This window comes from Melitaea cinxia, chromosome Z (assembly GCF_905220565.1).
Source record: "Melitaea cinxia chromosome Z, ilMelCinx1.1, whole genome shotgun sequence".
Classification (NCBI taxonomy): Eukaryota; Metazoa; Arthropoda; class Insecta; order Lepidoptera; family Nymphalidae; genus Melitaea; species Melitaea cinxia.
This window is the reverse complement of record NC_059424.1, coordinates 12937528-12958945: the sequence shown is the minus strand read 5'-3', so window position 1 is coordinate 12958945 and position 21418 is coordinate 12937528. Positions and strand designations below refer to the sequence as shown.

The 21418-nt window shown below is 34.3% G+C and overlaps 1 protein-coding gene across 1 annotated transcript in view; it reads left to right on the top strand.

Annotated features, from left to right (window-relative positions):
* The first annotated feature begins 2544 nt into the window (after nucleotides 1-2544).
* LOC123668408 (dynein axonemal heavy chain 5) overlaps nucleotides 2545-21418 on the top strand; it is a 40412-nt gene continuing 21538 nt past the window's right edge. The window contains exons 1-7 of the mRNA XM_045602142.1: nucleotides 2545-2700; nucleotides 3330-3617; nucleotides 15752-15980; nucleotides 16081-16280; nucleotides 16655-16936; nucleotides 17259-17518; nucleotides 18700-18919. Of these exons, the coding sequence (XP_045458098.1) occupies nucleotides 2551-2700; nucleotides 3330-3617; nucleotides 15752-15980; nucleotides 16081-16280; nucleotides 16655-16936; nucleotides 17259-17518; nucleotides 18700-18919 (1629 nt within the window). The 5' untranslated portion in view covers nucleotides 2545-2550. The remainder of the gene's footprint in view (nucleotides 2701-3329; nucleotides 3618-15751; nucleotides 15981-16080; nucleotides 16281-16654; nucleotides 16937-17258; nucleotides 17519-18699; nucleotides 18920-21418) is intronic.

The following is a 21418-nucleotide window of genomic DNA, read 5'->3' as shown; positions in this document are numbered from 1 at the left end:
TAGACGTGACCTTCACGCATCTGCTTAATGAATAAAAATTTAAGTTATCTTCTTTAGTGCGTAAAAGATAAATCGGCTAGAAAATTCCGTGCCAGGCTATATAGTATTTGGCAGCCACGAAACTAGATTTTTAGCCGGCAAGCCTATATCCTCGTATTCGCATTGAAACAGCACTAATTTTGATATAAAATTTAGTTATTAAACATACGGTTGACAGTAACTAGAAGAGTATATTAATATACCTTTTTATACCTGCCAGCAAGTAGTTAGGTATATCAGAAAAGTAATAGACAACCCAACGTTTGCATTTTCTAGTCTTCATGCTATCGGTAGGTAGGTATTAAATTTATTCTTTAAACTCGTAGGTCCATTTTTAAACAAATATAAATTTTCCAATTTTAAATTAAATACAACCTGAGTAGGATTATTATTTTTCTAATATTCTCAAATCAATCAATACATGTAATAAAAATGTAACGGATCACTGTCCCATGTACAGACATGGAAAATATATGACAAAAAATATTATTGGGACCTTTATTAACGCAACATAGCACGAAAAACAATGATTGTTAAAATTATTGTCTGTTTGTCTGTGCGTTTTTGCAGGCTAATCTTTGAAACTGCTAATCCGATTTAGATGTGATTCTAAGAGTGACACAACTTTATTGTGTTAAACTCATTTAGTGTTTGTTTCATGTCAATCGGTTCATAAATAAAAAAGATATTCCAATTTAAAGAATTACGTTGAACATGTAAATACCAAAATGACGGTGTTTATAATCCAAAATAAACCAAAAGATATATTCAAAAATTACTCTCCAAAGTCACTATTCCACGCGGACAAAGTCATGGGCGCAGCTAGTATAAAATAATTTAACTCCATTAAGCAGATAGGTGAAGTTTGACGCTAGTCCGTATCGCCTAATAATATATCTGATATTATAATGAGGAAATATTTGTATAGAGCAAATAATGTTTTCCTATCGGATAAATTTGCAATTAATTTTTTTTTAGAATAGTTTCACAATGGAGATCGATAATTTTTCTTTTTATACGTCATCGTAATATGCTTGAAATTGAAGTTATTGTTTATACTGACAATGAAACAATGTTGCATGTTGGTTTAAGAAGTATGCGAAGTTTTATACTCCTCCGTCTGCGCAATTTTCTTAAAAGGGGGTACAAAGTTTTTGCTTCATGACTCACGTATAATATATATAGATATGTACTTATGAAAAAAATTGCTGTATCAGCCGGCTCTTACCTAAAATACAACCATTGATTTGCCTACTATATCATAGATATTTAAAGCCTAAGCTACTCCTTATTACATCAAGTATCTGCTATTGAAAGTCCCGTCAAAATCGGTCCAGCCGTTTCAGAGATTTACCGGAACAAACAGACAGACAGACAATGAAATTTATAAAAAATGTAATTAATATACATGGAAATAATAAATACAAATATATAAAAAAAGTTCACGCAGCTCAGGCGGCAATCGAACCCGCAACTTGCACAAGAGAAGACAGTGCCACTACAAACTGCGCAAACAGGTCGTAACGGTAAAAATATGTGTACTACCGTCGAATGTATTTCGACCGCCTTACTTACCAGGAGCTCATAACATTAGAAGGGATAATCCGATTGGAACGGACTCCACACCCCCAAGGGGGTGATGTGTGGCTCACACACTCGCTGTTGCCTAACAATGATATTCATGCTAAGGCTTGTCAACGTAATTCTATCTAATAGCACTTGTTTGTCGCACCAAATGAAAGTAAACAGCAAAAAATTAATCTTCTATATATATTAATAAAAATGAATGTTGCTAAGCACATAACGCGAGAATGGCTCAACCGATTCGTTAATTTATTTTTTTGTATGTTCCTTAAGGCACACGGAAGATTTAAATACCTACAAAGCTAGCTTTTGACAGAACGAAGTCTGCCCGGGCAGCTAATCTATATACTTTATAAAAAAATACAAATATATAAAATTGAAGTGTCTGTTTGTAATATTAAAATAGCCGCTTTTTAATAAATGCATAATTATGGATGGATGTATGTATACACCGTACATATACCAAAACAACATTTTTTTACAATTTTTGTCTGTCTGTCTGTTTAATCTCTGAAACGGCTGGACCGATTTTGACAGGACTTTCACTGGTAGACAGCCGATGTAGTAAGGAGCAACTGAGGCTAATTTTATTTTAGAACTACCTGTCCCCGCAAACGTTGTTTTGCCATATATGTTATTAACTTCCTCAACCCCCTCCCCCCGTTATAACTTAGGGGGATGAAAAATAGATGTTGTTCGATTCTAAGACCTACCCAATATGCACAAAAAATTTCATGAGAATCGGTCAAGCCTATTCGGAGGAGTTTAACTACAAACACCGCGACACGAGAATTTTATATATTCGGGTTTATCAATTTCATATATCTGCGATTTGAACAATAACTTTACTAAAAATGTGTCAAATGTATTTTGTGTCCATTATAATGTTACTTATTTTTATTTACAGCAAGTAGCTCGAAACGACCAATGTTTCTTTTGCAAACTACACTTCTGATACCGAACGTGTCTATAAATCCGACTTTGGACGAAATACAAGAAGTTCTCGTCTTAGCTGGCAAACACATCACAGGACTTTCCAAAGGAGTAGCTCAGTGGACTGGAGGAAAAACGCAAAAGGTATTATATTATTAATGCATATATTTAAAAGAGCAGAAACTGTAGGTTAATATGTTGATTAATTTCTATATGCATATAAGTTAATCAACTAAAATAGCCATAATCGAGAATATTTAATAATATGTGTATTTTACACTACCTAAATATGACAATATTTTCTTTATTACCAAATAAAAAATTTAATTTTAGCCTTCTGATCAACGCAAAGATTCAGTACAGGTTGGTAAAAAGGAACTTAGTTTTTTCGACAACTTTACAGACATCAATTAAATCTTTAAATTGTATAAAAACCTAATAGCAATACTCTTTTATAGATAATGAACCTAGTTTATTGCAATCCAATATTTACTAAGAGTAAATAAAACTAATTCGACATTTCTTTTTTCTTCCAATTTGTGACGTTAATTGTTGTGTCTTGTCTACTCATATGCACCCACTTGTGTACTTTGATGGTGTAAATGTCTGCAAATGTTAATGCTGATGCTGAACTGCTTTTCATTTTTCTTTCACATTGTATTTGATGTTGTATTTTGTACGCAATGTATATATAAACCACGTTATATTTTGTTCTCATACTATATGTATGTATATATTTGCTGCTATCGCTACTGCACGCTTCCATCGTATAGGTAGGTTGGAAGACATTAGCAGGACACCAAACGAAACAACTTTTCGAAGTAGTTACCAAGCTTGACGGACAGGTACAGTCTTTTGCGGTACCGATGACGATGGCGCAGAAGTCGGTAAAGATGGTTGAAGTTGCAAAAATGAGAAAGAAAAAATATTACCGTCTGGAGTCAGAAGAGAAACCGATTTTTCCATTTCAACAGAAAAATTTTTACAGTCATATAATGGAGAACAAGGAAATAATCAAAACGCTTACATTGCTATCAATGTGCACTCAGAATGTAAAAACGGTAAATCTAACAAGTTTTCTAGATGTAATCATAATTATTATAAAATAAACATATATTCGGTCACCAACCCGCCTGCCCAGCATGGTGGCTATGGGTAAAACACATGAGTTCACGCCATTTTTGGCGTGAACTTGTGGAGGCCTATGTCCAGCAGTGGACTGTGATAGGCTAAAATGATGATGATGATGACATTTAAAATATCTTCCTTCTATTACAAAGTCAAAGCAAAGTAACTCCTCTGATGTGGTTTCAATATTTCTCAAGCACTTCTCTTAATTATTATGTATATCTCTGCATATACCTCTTTCGCACCCTTCCATTGTGAACTTTTGAAGGTTGTGCGTGGGTTCACGAGTATATAACTGAGCAGAGCGTGTACCATGAATCTAATAGTTCAATTTACACGATAGTAAACTAACAAATACTGGTTCACAGGAAATACTGGTTCGTATTATAAGATTATTTTTGTGTTGTATAGCCCATTTACCAAGGAAGGCTGTAGGCTATTTTTTCCTTCAAAATAACGCAGGTGAAATCGCGGAGCATAGCTATAAAATAAATTATGAGTAACCCCTATACAACAGCAACTATTTGACGAAATTGTCAATTATTGTTGTTAAAATTATACGCAATTTATTCAATATTTATTTAATAATCAATTATTGTTGTTGTAATTATTAATCGAAGAAATATTATACATACATATTAACAATTATTAAATGATATTAACTAAAGAGTAACTGCGGAGTTTCTTGCCGATTCTTCTCTGCAGAATCAACATTCCGAATCGGTGGTAGCTTTACTTCTACAAATATAATGATTACTTTTTAAAATTTTAATTTATAAAATATCGATTCGAAAGTGCTCCTGGAGCCTATTTGAATAAAACAAAATTTGATTTTGATTTTGAATTCACAACTTGAGAACTAAATATTTACATATAGTTATGGTATAAATCATGTTCGCGTAGAATGGTGCTAAGAATACTGGCAGCATTTCTCCGTTGAATCCTTATGCTGATTCTCTGGGCAAAAAATGCACCAGCCCTCTTTACCAGTTTAGGCAATTAGGCGAGAAATTATCTTTAAAAAAATTAGCAGCTACTCCAATACGAAAATGAAGTTGGTGACACTAAAATTAAGAGTTTTCTCAGTACTACACATGCGCAATACGTTTACAGAAATACGTCTCCTTTTGACATCTACCTCTTATGTGATCATGTGTACCTGGTAATTCAAAGTTCTATCTACCTGTTACACCTTAAAGTAAAAAAATTGTAATAATATGGTCAGCACCATCTTGTACACTAGTTAGTGTTCAGAGCACACTCCACCAATCTTTTTTGTCCTTTTTTTACTTTCTGGCCGTTTTTCTCATCTACCTCTTATTTGATTATATGTTCCTGGTATCTCGAGGTTTTATCTACCTGTTACACCTTAAGTAAAAAAATTAATTCAAAAAAAAAACCCGCCTGCGTGAAGAACAACTTAATAAATAATTGTGTTTGCTGGCAAATGAAAAAAAAATCGACTTCAATTACATCGACAATAAAAAATAGTCAAGTACACATTATCAAAGATTACTCCAAGAGTTGTAATCAAGATCTCGGTGAAATTAAATGATAACATCGGCCGTTGATTAAATTAAAAATCATCAAAATCGGTACACCCAGAAAAAAAAGAAAATATATATATATATATATATATATATATATATACGGTCGAATTAAGGTAACCTCCTTCTTTTTTGAAGTCGGTAAAAAAATCAACTGAAAAGGCTGGAACAAGATAAAAATTCAATAATTACACAAAGTACTGATATTTTTAAGTGTACAAGTACATACGTTTGATATTATTTCGATTAATTTCGCTGGCTTTGTGTAATTATTGAATTTTGTTTGGAAAATCTCTCTGCATAAGAATCAATGTGGGTACAGTGTTTGTAATAAACTTTATTATTTCTTCGTGTAGAAGTATCATTAGCGAATTTAAATATGAGTGAAATGAATTGAACATAATATAATAAATATGTAACGGAACGCTGTCGGTACATGAAATGTATATGAGAAAAAAATTAGTATTGGGACCTTTATCAATGTAAATAGCAACCAAAACAATGATTGTTCGAATTTGTGTCTGTTTGTCTGTGCGTTTGTGCACGCTAATTTCAGCAACAGCTGATCCGATTTATGCCACTTTAAAGAATAATAATAAAGAATCTTCCCAAGAAACATTCCCAAATGACGATGCTTACAATCCAAAATAAACCAAAACATATTAGAGATTTCATATTAGAAAAATTAAATTAAATTTTCACTACGATTCACTGTTTCCACGGGGCACGACCAATTAGAAATAAAGATTTTCCGAGTTTATGCGTGAAAACTTGAAAAGAGTACACCGCTTACGACTCTGCTCCAAGTGTACCAGGAATACAAGAAGCAAAGAATCATTCGTGAAAGGCCTAAGTACTTAGAATTAAATACCAATATTTTCATATTTGTCAGATTTCTAAACTATACGACGTATTATTATTATTGTAGAACACTTTATTGCACGTTTGAAACGACATAAGGAACAACAATATAACTTTAAAAAAGACATTAACAGACAACCTTAAGAAATAGAGAAAATATTGATGAAATATACAATTAAGTCAGCCATCAGTCTCAAATCTTTAGCGTATTTATTAAGAATAATTTGGACAAATACAAAAGGAAAGAATACAACATACTATCAGAATAAATTTTATTTCAATAAGAATTTCTTTTGATCATAAAACTCATTTCTTCTATATAGACGGGCGTGTTGCGTGTAACATCATAAAATGCAAATTTCAAAACATACTGTTTATTTTTCTAACTACTATTACCGTGTCTAAAAATTGTTACCGTACCTATAACAAAGAGCCACGTTACGCGCTTACGACTGGCAGTTTCGTATACGTCAGTTTTACAAAACTTAGAAGCCAACAAAGTTTTATTCATAGTACCATGAATGACAAATACTAACCAAAATACTGATATCTTATCTTTCTTATACTATTAAACGAGCAAATCTTATATATATAATCGGAATCGAGAACGGCTCCAACAATTTTCATAAAATTTAGTGTATAGGAAGTTTCGGGGGAGATAAATCCGTCTAGCTAGGATTCATTTTTAGAAAATGTCGTTTTATCCCTGTTTTTAGGGAGTAAAAAAACCGATCGTTAGAATACGAAGGTAAATTTCGCAACTGTCTATAATGTTGTAATGGCTCGGTGGGAAATCGGCTGATCGGGATCAACCCAGAAGATCGTGGTTCAAATCCCCATGTCCCTATCAATTATTTTTTCCTTTTTTTCTAATTGCACTGGTTATTGTTTATTTCAATAAGCAGTTCTTATTTTTTATATTCATATTTTATCATTATTATTTTTTAATTATTTTTTATTTTTGATTTTTTTATATTTATTTATATGTTTTATTACTGTCGGTAAAAAAATATTACACATATTTTATAAATATGTAATTCGTATTTTAAATATGATTTCCAAAAAAACACGATTTGTTAGAGCGCCTATCAGTTTTTGAGAAGCAATTACTCTCAATCTTGTAATTGTGTAATTTTTATCAATTTTTAATTTATCGTCATTTTTTATTTTTATTTTTACATTGCCTTGTTACACGACGTGCGTTAATTCATTATTGATAATTGTGTTTGCAGGCAAACGAAAGCAAAAAACAAAACAAACAAAACAAAAAAAAAAACAAAACTTTTGTTGTGTTGTTTGTTGTTGTCATGTTTCCGATTTTCGTAATCAACTCAAGTGGCTCCATATCGCAGGAAAACTCACATCCTTTCCTTACTTTATTGTGTACTGTTCCACCCAAATACACCGCTTTATCTAAAAAATCGCTTTGGGTTTCTCTGTGACACTCATGAGCGTTCCCTCAGGTCATCTTCAACCTTAACACTCAAAACTCCTTCTCATACTACTTCCTTTTATTCAAACTCCTTTTCTGTTAAAGCTGTACAACTTTGGAACTCTCCTTCCTTCCTTCCTCTATAAGAAAAGCTCAATCTCTTTCTTGTTTTAAAAAATATCTAAAGGCGCATTTTTTGTCACTAAATACCTCATAAATATTATTAGCATCTCCACACACATATATATATATATATATATATATGGTATATATATGGTATATTATATAGTATTTTGTTTATGTAGTATATATGTATATATTTATTTGTGTATATGTATATTTACTTTTTTTAATATCATATTGCTTGTTAACTATATGCCAATTCTTTATCAACTATTTGTACACTTCCCTCCCGCTTCTCTTTTTCTACGCTATGTCCTATGCCCAAAGGTTGTCTGGAAGAAATCGCTCTTAGTGATAAGACCGCCTTTGTACATCTTTCTTTGCATGTATCATTTTTTTGTAATTTTTCTTTGTGGTGTACAATAAAGAGTATTTATTATTATTATTATATAATTTTAATCTAACGCCTTTAAACGAGCAATTAGATATATATATATATATATATATATATCTAAATGTATATATAATCTGAATCTCGGAAACGGCTCCAACGATTTTCATGAAATTTTAGTATGCAGGGGGTTTCAGTGACAATAAATCGATCTACTCGTAGCTAGGATTCAATTTAAAAAAATGTCATTTTATCCCTGTTTTTAGGCAATGAAAAAAATGCTACAATATCATTAGAATACGAAGGTAAATTTCGAGATTGTCTATAAAGTTGCAGCAGCTCAGGTGGGAAATCGGCCGGTCGGGACCGACTGAGAAGACCCCGGTTCAAACCCTCCTCTCTGTCAGTCTCCAGATCGTTTTTTCCCCTTTTTTTCTAATTGCACTCGTGATTTTTTATTAAAATAAATATCATTCATATTTCATAAGTAGGTATGTTTTAAGTAAAATTGAATTGATATGATGTAGAATTTAATGTGGAGTAATTATGAGGTTTTTTCTAAAAAGAGATTCAAACATCTTCATCATCATTACTTCAGCCTGATACAGCCCATTGCTGGACATCGGCCTCCACAGGTTCGTGCTAAAAAGACGTGAACTCAAACATCTTAACCTTAGCGTATTAATATATATGATAACAGTATTTTCTTATCATAATTCAGCCTGTAACATCCCACTGCTTAGCATAGGCCTTTTTCTCCACGTCAGAAGGATTGGAGGTTAATCCACCACGCTGCTCCACTGCGGGTTGACGGATATGTTCCCTACTATGAGTAAAGATCGCTGTCGGAAATATATATTATATCTATAACAATCTATGATAAAAACCGGGATTGACACCTTAACGTGCTCTCCGAGTCACGTTGGGGAGATTCACAAGGACAGACATACAACTCGGAAAGAAATATTTGCGGAAATACAAATTTCCATTACGAGCAGGAACCGAACCCGGAATTGAAGGTGCTTGAGCGCATACACGGCACACGAACGCATACGCGCACTACTACATCAGAGCCATTTTATGAGTTTGTTAAATTATACGCATTAGTGCTATAATGACTGATGTTAAGAAAATCGTAAGTAACATAAATTTTACATTATCAAAAAGTATTCATAACATTCATAACATCATTTATTCATAAGCTAGAAAAAAAACTGACAGTTATCCTCAATGTATCACTATTTAGCATAATACTGTTAATGTTATTAATTAATTTTTCGTACAAAAAGACAATTACAAACAACACAACACTTCATAAGCTTGATGGACATATTTTTTGCCTTAATTATTATCATAAGATAGCTAAAGTGAAGCGATATGTTGATGTATTTTAGATTTACTCTCGTAACCTTAACTTCTACCCCTTTACATTCAATTCCATTGATGTTATATACAGTCTACTACATCAGTTACATCTACTACAAACAATTGTCACGGTCGATAAAAAAATGAGAAAATAGATAGCTCTGTCTCTCACTATGCCTACGCCAATCTCTTATATTATTCTGCTATCCTAGTACCTCGCTTTTCTATCTGCCAGTTAAAACCATTCCTAAAGCCTTTCTCTACCTTTCTACCTTTCTTTATAAGTAAGTCAGAGGAGAGGACGTCGCGTTTTTAAGTGTAACTCGAATTTATGATTCTTTTGAATAACCACGACTATTCTAGATGAATTTTCTGATTCCTCTGATTTATACATGCAAATAAGAGTTAAATTTTAACTGACGTAAACGTTTACTCTTCCTCTTCTTAAACAGTAATGGAAAATCAAATACAACGATTTTGCTGATTTTTACTAGGTGATTGAACTTATCCAACGAAATTTTAACCTAAAAATTTAAAATTTTAAGTATTTATTTTGTTGTGAATACGAGATATGTTCAAGATGTTATTAAATTTGGAAACAAAGCGCTACAATGAATAGTAGAATTTCATAATTGAAATACTTCACACACATAAATACACTCAGGAACGGGCCCAAATTTCATTATCAGTATTTCAGCCTATTGCAGCACCACAGCTGGGCCTGCCCAAGTTCGTTCCAGACAACCCGGTTTTATACAATCCTCGACGACTGGGCGACCTTTAGTAAAATTAAATAAGTTCATGTTACGGTAATAAGTAAACTTATTACCTAAACTTGATTTTATTTCACAGTGCAATTAAAAAAAATAACACGCTTTTGCCACAAGTACTATCCGCATCTGTACCAGGAAAACATGACCTGAAGAAGTGCTCTGCTATCGACTTAGAGTTTGAACAGAAAGTGAAAATACGGCAGTGATATTGACAATTGATATTTCAAAGAAAATAAATATCAGCTCAAATAATCTCTTTGAATTTGACAGTAGAATAACTTTCTCAACGTGGTCGTAACGTGACCATTAATATCTATATATCTATTCGTACAGTAAATAAAGGGGCAGTTTAATTTAGTAATTAACTGGATTTGCTAACAGCTTCCACTACACCTTAATTTTGTAATAAGTAATTGTGTTCGATGGTAAACGAAAAAACACCGACTTCAATTACATCGACAAGAAAAACGACGTCATATAAGTCAGTAAAGTAGTCAATGAAATACGGATTATATGGGATAACTGAGACGAGTGACAGGCACCAGCTGTCACTTAAAAAACAATTGAAATCGGTAAACCCAGTAAAAAGTTATGAGGTGACACACAAAAAAATGTACAGTTGAACTGAGGGCCTCCTCTTGAATGTTTTATTGTTTTGATGTCGTTTAAAAACTTTGGAATAATTTCACTTTGTAACTTTAAAATAGAACAATACCATCGAATCTAACTACTAACAATAAACAAATTAACAGTATCTAGATTCGTTTGCTCCATTTCTTGCTCTTTTTTATACCTATACCTATATGATCTCAATCCATATCTTCTATACTCTATAGAAATAAATAAAATTGGAGTGTCTGTTTGTAATATTAAAATAACCGCTTTTTACTAAGTGCAATATATGCATGTATACACGGTAGGTACATATACAAAAATAACACTTTTTACAACTTTTGTTTTTTACAATTTCTGTTTATTTGTCTGTCTGTCTGTCTGTTACTTCCGGCAAATCTCTTAAAAAGTTGGACCAATTTTGACGGGACTTTCACTGGCATAGCTGATGTAATAAGGAGTAACTTAGGCTACTTTTATTATAGAAATTTATTTATTTTATAACTCTGTGAACTGAACAATAAGTTTTTTGTTAAATTCCACGCGGACGAAGTCGCGGGCACGACTAGTATATATCTAGTCTATATGCTATATATATATATATATATATATATATATATCTAGTCTATATGTTTACTCGGTACTAAAATCAATGAAATCAGAGTCTGCTACTAGGAAAACATGAGACACTTGGAGCTCTTAAATCTTGTATCAAACAGCACCATCTGGTGCCCTGAAAAGTAACCACTTTGAAATAATGAAGCTATTGCTGTAAAACTTGTGAGTTAAATAATTTTTACATTTAATTTATCAAGCGACAAGCACCCCACGCTTTTTACTCTGAATTGAAATTTTATTATAATTTTATTTTGAAATAATTAATTATGATTGATTGTTCGATCTTCTACTACTGTAATATACTCTTTGTAATCAAAAATTATTTTCTAGTTTTTAGTTCAATTAGCTATAAAAGCGCGTTTTTTTAGGTTTTTTAAACTATCATAATAATTTTTTAAGTTCGATTTTTCAATAAATTATTTGCGGACATGTGATAGTAATGAAATGCCTTACGAACTATTTCGTAATCTAATCATTTCGTCTAAAGCTTCGCTGTTGCATGGGGTTTTTCCTGTTAACTTTGAGCAATCAAGTTCTTCAATCCGAATAGAATAACAATTCCACGCGGAGCGAAGCCACGAACGTTATCTTTTTCGCGCTAGCTTTATCTCTTTTACTTTTTTACAGAAGATCCACGAAAGAATTTATTAATCCTGGCGGTCCTAATTAGGATATTATTGAATTATTGCATTGACATCGGTCCTTGATACGTGTGGAAAGTTGCAAATTAATCTAACTTCTGCAAATTGGTGAAAATTATGCTCAAAGATTCCATTACATACATACATACAACCCACGCTAATAAAAGCGTGGTAAAAAATTGTAATAAATAATGTTGGTCAGCACCATCTTGTGCTACGACTGTAAACACTGAAACTTTTTTATTCTCTCATAAATTTTACTGCACTAGCTACGTTACTTCAAAGTGGTTACTTTACAGGACACAAGATGGTGCTGTCGTATTTAAAACAAGATGGTACTCCAGGTACCTTATGTTTTCCTGGTAGCAGACGCTGATATTGTTAGTGAGAGATTGAGTACAGAGTAGATAGAGTACAGAGATAGTTTTGTTTTGTAATCAATCAATCATTTAACATACATACACTTTATTTGTAAACCAATACAGAAACAATACACATCAGATTGATTTTAACATAGTATCATAAGGTACAAAGGGCGGCCTTATCGCTGAAAAGCGATCTCTCCAGGCAACCTAGGGGCAGAGGAGGGTGGTATTGTGTGGGTGTACAAACTGAGACATAAACTTTTGAATATATTTACTTAAACACATATACAGATAGGTACATACATACATACACACATGCATACATACATACATACATACACACATATATACATAAATACATACATACATACATATATATATATATATATATATATATATATATATATATATATATAATTTTATTTACGTTGAATATTAAGAAGATGCTCCCTGATCTGACTTTTTAAAAATAAAGAATTAAAAAAAGAGTAAATAATAAAATAATAATTAAATTAAAGGGTAAAGAATTCAAAAATCGAGAAGCTTGAACAGTGAAAGATTTCGTATAAAAGGAAGAGGAGTGAGAGGGAATTTCAAGGAGTAAGCTATCCTCAAAACGAAGACTGCATTCTTGGAAATCACTAAGAAATTTACATCGTTGCTTTAGATAAGCAGGTGCAACAGGGTTAAATAGAATAAAGGTTTATAATACTTAGAAAAAATAAAGTAAGTTGATATCTATAATACGTGCATAAAATAGTAGAAACATTGATAGTTTTTGCAACCGTGCGAAACCGGGGTAGGTCACTAGTAAATAACATTTCTTTAGGACCTGTAAGTAGTATCACATTCAATAGCAAAGCAAGCCCTGTTATTTGACATTAGCGATACGAGTAGACCTGAAGTAACCATCAAGATAAATAATTTATTACTCATGAAATATCCTTCTATTAGATTTTGTTGTTACGTATCCGTAATGAATAGTCGTCCAATGAGAAGACGATTACTGAAAAGTAGTAAATTTATGAAAAGTACTTTAAGTAAATTCTGTGTATAAAAAGATTTTAAATCAAAACCGTTCCAAGCTTTTTTTTAACCTATGCCACTATATATTTCACACCGTGTCTACATTGATCCCGTTTTAGTTGTCCACAAATTATATTACTACATATTGTAAAACAAAACTCCCGGCCGCGTCTGTCTGTTTTGATATCAAATGATATATGATTTAATATCAAAATTAATTAAAAAAACGTAAAAAAAACAACTAATTTCAAACTGTTTTCATACCAAAAGAAATAAGTGCAACTAGATATAAGATGTTGTGGTTACGGCTGTAAGAATATAACCACCCCATCTCTTCCCGTGGATATCGTAAGAGGCGACTAAGGAATAACACAGTTCCACTACCAGCTTAGAACTTAAATAACCGACCGATAGCGGGATAACCATCCAACTGCTGGCTTTGAAATACAAGACCACAGCATTTGCTGTTATAAACTTATTAAATACTAGATAACTCGGTGAATTTCGTAACACCTACCTATATTTGTGAAAAATATGGACAAAGGACTTTCTGAACGTAGCTATAAATATTTAACAGCCAAGTGACAATTTTTTGACAAAACACATCAAATTGTTCACAGCTAGGAACGTTTTATATTGGATAATTAAATTGTCGTTTGTGCTCTTTTCCGTTATTTATTATATAATTTTTTCACCGTTTAAGCCTTCCCTGAACTTATACAAATATTTCAAGATCAAAATTAGCCAAATCGGTCCAGCTATTCTCGATTTTTTGCGAGACAAACGAAAAGCAATTGATTTAAAATATATATACTAGCTGACCCCGCAAACGTTGTTTTACCATATACATATGTTATTAACCCCCTTAATTCTCCCCTATACGATATAACTTAGGATTATGAAAATAGATGTTGGCCGATTCTCAGACCTAGCCTAGCACAGAAAATTTAGTAAAAATCAGTCCAGCCGTTTCGGAGGAGTATGATAACTAACATTGTTACACGAGAATTTTATATATATATGTACAATATAATATTTATACATATATTATATATATTACATTTACATCAACTACATTATTATTACAAACATACATAAATTACCAAATTAATATACGAGTATTAAATCATTGTTCTTTGTTTGTCCATTGACCCTGCTTCGGTCTTCAACATTTCGAGCACAGCTCTTGCGACCGTAGTGCCGCATTTGTGTATCCAGAATCCAGAATGGTTGTCGCTGTGGCATATATTACTCGGGCGACGAACCTGCCAATTGTGTCGTCACCTTCACCGGGTCCGTATTCTTAGTCCAATAAGGTTTTCTTTTCCTCTTGTCGTTGGTATCTGGGCGCCAATGTACCTATCTTTGCTCAAGAAATATACAACAGGGTTGGATGAACAAATATTTGTGTCTACTTTGCTGATGGCATAAACAAATGTCCATGGGTCTCCGGTATGTGCAAGACAAATCTCACGTGATATTTGTTGTCAGGTAAGGTCTGCAGTAACTTATTTCGAAGTGATTTCTCTGGGGATATAGGGCAACTGGTTGACGACTCCGATAAGTATAATGAGTATAACTTCGCTCGTATTCAACAGCCCATAAGGCCTTTTTGGTATGGTCTAGAAAGTTCAACGCCAATCTCAAATATATCTTTCTGTTTGTCTTAGCTAATCTTTGGAACGACTGAAATGATTTTTATGGGTCTTCGTTAGAAGATAGAGGAGGTCGCGGAGCAAGTTATAGGCATATTTTTATCTCGGATTTACTGTCGAATCAGAAAATCGTGGGAAAATCGTGTTTACTTCGCCCGAGTACCTAACGCCTAGATAGTTTTTTTTAAATTATAACTGGGTCGGCAAACAAGCGTACGGCTCATCTGATGGTAAGCGATTACCGTAGCCTATAGACGTCTGCAACACCAGAAGCATCGCAAGCGCGTTGCCAACCCTATCCTCAATTTTCCCCTGGAGCTCTGGTCACTTTACTCATCAACAGTAACATAACACTGCTTGAAAGCAATATTATTTAGCAATGATCTTCTGTAAGATGAAGGTACTACCGCAGATGGGCTGCTCCATATTTTGAGCAGGAAGTTTCCTGCTGTGCCCTACCTTAGTTAAGATATGAACAACCAAACCTTTTCTATTAAATAGGACATTTTTGCGAGCAAATCTTTACATAAACGTGCTAATCCCAGGAAATACTGGTTCGAATTGAAAGATTTTTTTTTTCCCTCAAATTATCGCGGGTTAAACTGCAGTGCACTCCTAGTATATATATATATATATATATCATGATCTTATATTGCAGGAAGTTAATACGTTAGTTAAACGTTGGCGTCCTTATCACTATTTGTGGAAATGCGAAAAAACTTTACGGCAGCTCTTAGCTTGGAATCTTAACGACTTTGAACTAGCATTGAAACGACACAGTGAACTGGAAGCTAAATTGGCCACTGAACCGGATGTACTGATAATAGGAAACTGCCTAGCTGTATCGACAGAAAAGCTTAAATTGGGATTAAACACCGAACTTAAAAGTACAGTTTTATTTCATTATTTTTATGCACACTTATCTAAATACAGCATTAAATGTAATAAAGTGGATTTATTTATGTACAATTTCATATCAATTTTCAGATGGAACGTATAGAATAAGTCAAGCAATGCGTAAAAAATATAAACGTGAAATGGATTACGTTTATGCAATAATGAATGATTTAGAACGTAAATTAGAAAGACCAATTCGTGACTTAGACGACGTGAGAACTGTAATGGAAACATTAAAGAAAATTAGAGAACAAGAAGTTGATATGGAATTAAAAATAGACCCGGTTGAAGTGAGTTTTTTTTAAGTTTCACTGTTTATACCTAGTTTATTTAAAATTAATATTGTATCTTACAAAGAGGTCAAACTTAAAATAAGATACTAGAGATATTAGCAAATTTTAGAAACATTACATAACAACAATACATATTTGTGCTAACAGAAACCAAAGCAGTATATTTAAAAAAAAATTACTAGTTACTATAAAAACGTGTAACGGAGACATATTAAATTTTCATAGAAAAAAATATGTTTACACAGGAATGTGTGGTTAAACAATAATTCGCTTTAATATAAAAATAATTATACATATTATATCAATTTTTCAACGAACTTTGGTACTATAGAAAATCGGAAAAACTGTTTTTATAATTTATTAACTTACAGGAAGCATTTAATGTCATAACACGGTACGAGCTTCCAGTTAGTAAAGAGGACATTGAGCAAGTGGACAACCTCCGCTACACATGGCAACAGTTACAAGCGACAGCTCTAGCGTCACACGTACAATTACTAAAAATGCAGCCACAATTCGAAGATGACTTGAAGAACAACTTAGATAAATTTAGAGAAGACAACGCGGAATACTGCCATGAATACCGACACGCGGGTCCCATGCAACCTGGATTGAGCCCGCGTGAAGCTTCTGACCGTTTGATTTTGTTTCAGGTACATATATAACAAGTTATTATTATTATATAGATCTCATTTCTCTAAATCTACTGTTATGTGACTTTGATTCGTTTGACCGTGTGTGTTTGGGACCTACCCATTATTGCAATTAATTTTTTTACGTGTAACAAACTTTAAAAAAAAGTCTGCTGTTTTTTCACGCTTATATATCATCATAAAATTAAAATTAAATTCTACATTCAATTCGAGCACACTTATCAGCTTAGAGTTTCTTAGTCTGTCATCAATTTTAAATTACCGTATGTTATATACGTGAAACTTTTAACAATTTCAACCAAATTTAATTTTTATTTTGTAGAATCGATTCGATGGAATGTGGCGTAAACTACAAACTTACCAAAACGGTGAAGAATTATTTGGTTTACCTCACACTGAATATCCCGAACTAGCTCAAATAAGAAAGGAGTTAAACCTCTTACAAAAACTTTACAAGCTATATAATGACGTGATAGACAGAGTCAGTAGCTATTACGATATACCCTGGGGAGAGGTTAACATAGAAGAAATTAACAACGAATTAATGGAGTTCCAGAATAGATGCAGAAAACTTCCAAAAGGGTTATTATTTCATTATAATTTAAATACACTTCATACTTCATAAAATGTTAACATATAATAAACGCATAATATAAAAAAAAAAACTATTTTCATCCTCTTAGATTTCTTTTGGTTGACGTCTTGATTTATTATGATAAATATACCTTTATGTCCGAAATAAAGATGTGTTTATCAGCTTTTAAGAATTTCAAGAATTTATATAACAGACAAAAATTCTAAAAACTATATTTTTGGCTTCGGTGTCCATTGTAGATTACACCCCAAGTATTCTTTTAAAAAAATATTCAATGTACAGTTTTGACTTTCCTACCATTCCATTATATGTATAGATATGCATATTTATAAAAAAAAACATTTAGCTATAACAGTCGGCTATTACCTGCAACATAAGCATTAGGTTGCACACCATAGAACAGACGACCGTGCGTGTACCTATATTGTAAGATATTTATTGGAACGAAGTACCGAAGAACCCTTACGGCAGGCTTGACATTTGGCTGGGCGACCAAACTCAGAAAAAATGTGAGACTAAAACCGTAAGAAAAATATATAACGGAAGTGACGTAATATCAGTCACACGACTGTATGATATTACGTTTGTAAAACTAAAATATTACTAGTAAACTTTTTTAAAATTATTTATGTTATTTTATACTGTCAAAAAAAAAATAAAGCCATGTTTTTTTTATTTCACTTAATAGTTTGAACTATCATTATTATTATTATTATTATTTTGTTTGATTTATTTTATTTTACGGTATTTGTTATTTTCTAAAATACTAAATTTTCTAAATACTTTTATGTACTTAATAAAAACCAATCAACAAAATTAAAAAAATCAAGAACTAGAAAATATATATAAAATTCAACAATTTTTTCTCAAATTGTGTTGCTTCTATACTATCCGAAGGAACTTCGTTCCTATTGATTTAATACCTAATTAGAAGCTTGTTCTTTGTATTTACTTAAAAACTCATTAATACGGTATCTTAACAGTAAGATTATGCTTCAGCACTTACGCTTAATATGACAAAAAACATGTTCTCAGCATCAGATTATTAACAGGCACTTAGAGTTAGACAAATATGTTAATAAATTTTTTAAAGGTACCAAATATATTTATCAACCGTCTGAATCAATTAAGCCGTTTGAATATCTTTAATTCATATTTCTAATTTTAGCCTAAAAGAATGGCCTGCTTTCTATGCTTTGAAAAAGACAATAGACGATTTTAATGACATGTGTCCTTTACTCGAGCTGATGGCAAACAGAGCGATGAAGCCACGCCACTGGCAACGTATAATGGAAGTTACTAAATATATTTTCGAGCTCGACAACGAAGATTTTTGTTTAAAAAATATTTTAGAAGCGCCTTTATTGCAACACAAAGAAGATATTGAGGTAATGAATTTATAATAGCTAGGCAGTTGATATATTCCCAAAGGTAGAGTGTTGCAATTAGAAATGTTAATATTTGTGACATATTTTAACTCGGAGGCTTTTTACAGATATTCACTTCCTTCTTCTGTATTTATGTTATTTTATATAATTAAAAACAATTATTTTATTTTATTTAAAAAATTGTTAGATGTAACGTAATCTACCGATAATAATTAAATTTATCGAAAAAGTTTATTCGTGTTTGGTGTATTTTAATATAATATAAGTCTAGTCTGGTAGGGCACAGCAGGAATTTCCTGCTCAAAATATGGAGCAGCCCGACTGGGGTAGTACCTCGACCTTACAGAAAATCACAGCTAAATAACACTGTTTTCAAGCAGTGTTGTGTTCCTGTTGGTGAGTAAGGTGACCAGAGCTCCTCCCTCCCCCCCCCCCCCCTACATGATGGCAGCACAGACTACGCAAAGACTACCTCAGGAGGGTACCGGTCGCAATAGCACCGGAGAATCCCTCTCTGGACTTCTGGGCTCAGGACCTGCACCTGATTCCAGAAGCCTAGGCAGCCCCGCGAATTCTGGGGGGGGGGCAAATCTGTGCTCAAAACATTAACTGCCTGGGGTAAACGGAGCAGACGGCAGAAGTCCCCTACCACTATGACTGTGGATTTCTGTAACATCAGAGGGCTTCATACTAATCTTAACGCCGTCCACTACCACCTCCAGACGGCGAAGCCGGCCTTGCTCTTTTTGACAGAGACGCAGATATCCTCTCCAGCTGATACCTCCTATCTCTCCTGTCCGGGGTACAAATTAGAACACTTTTTTGTACCGCGGGCTGGAGTTTGCGCGTACGTCAGAGAGGATGTCTGCTCTCGTCGCCTCGGCAGTCTTGAAGGTGGGGACCTCTCCATCCTGTGGTTGCGCATAGACAGCGACGACCATCCCCGCGTCTATGCCTGCCTATATAGGTCCCACAGCGGTAACGACGAAACTGATCGACTCATGGAGCACATACAAATGGCTACAGACACCGTGCTACAACAGATCCCATCCGCAGAGATCGTGATACTTGGTGATTTCAACGCCCATCACACCGAGTGGCTCGGGTCGTGTACAACCGATCATGCGGGAAGATCTGTTTACGACTTTGCCTCAGCGTATGATCTGACACAAGTAGTAGCATCACCAACGCGTATCCCTGATGTGGAAGATCATATACCTTCCCTGTTGGACCTTCTGCTGACGTCTCACCCGGACAACTATGTAGTTTCCGTGGACTCTCCACTTGGCTCGTCGGACCACTGTCTGGTCCGGAGTTCTGTGCCAGTCACACGCCCACCATGGCCCCGCTTTGCGGGCAGCCGACGCGTGTGGCACTATAGGTCAGCTGATTGGGATGGAATGCGGTCCTTCTTCGCATCCTACCCATGGGGGCGAATCTGCTTTTCGCTGGATGATCCAGACATCGTTGCTGATTCTGTCACCGAAGTGGTTCTGCAAGCCATGGAACTTTTTATTCCGTTCTCTGCGGTGCCTATAGGCGGCAAATCCAAGCCCTGGTTTGGTCGACCTTGCAAAATAGCTGCACGCCATAAGCGGGAAAGCTACCGAGCTTGGGCTAATGCGTCGATGTCCCAGGATGTAAAGACCAGCGCATTAAAAAAGGAGTATAACTTTGCCTCCAGGTCCTTCAAAAGAGTCATCGCTGAGGCAAAAGCGGAGTACGTGAGCAGAATTGGGGAAAGATTGGTTCGACTTCCTTCGGGAACTCGTGCATTCTGGTCACTCGCCAAAGCTGTCCAAGGGAATTTTTGTATCCCTACCATCATTGCACAGGAGGGACGACTCGTTGGCCCACACCGCGAAGGAGAAGGCCGATCTTTTATGCTCTCTTTTTGCGTCCAACTCGACTTTGGATGATAGCGGAAAAATACCACCGACGATCCCTCGGTGTGATACAATAATGCCGGAAATAATTTTCCAACAGAGCTCCGTACGCAAAGCCCTTTTTTCGTTGGACATCAATAAATCGAGTGGGCCCGATGGCGCCCCTCCGTTTGTGCTACGAACTTGTGCTCCTGAGTTGGCACCCGTCCTCACGCGTCTTTTCCGGCACTCTTATTCGTTAGGCGTTGTCCCACGCTCGTGGAAGATGGCTTTGGTGCACCCGATCCCTAAGAAAGGGGACCGCTCAGATCCGTCCAATTATAGACCAATTGCTATAACTTCCTTGTTCTCAAAGATTATGGAATCCTTAATCAACTGCCAGCTCCGACGGTATTTAGAGGAGCACCAGCTGATTAGCGATCGCCAATATGGCTTTCAACGGAGTCGCTCGGCTGGTGATCTTCTAATATTCTTAACTCACCGATGGGCGGAGGCGGTTGAGAGCAAGGGAGAAGCGCTGGCGGTTAGTTTGGACATAGCGAAGGCCTTCGATCGGGTGTGGCATAGGGCACTTCTAACAAAGCTACCATCCTATGGGCTTCCCGAGAAACTA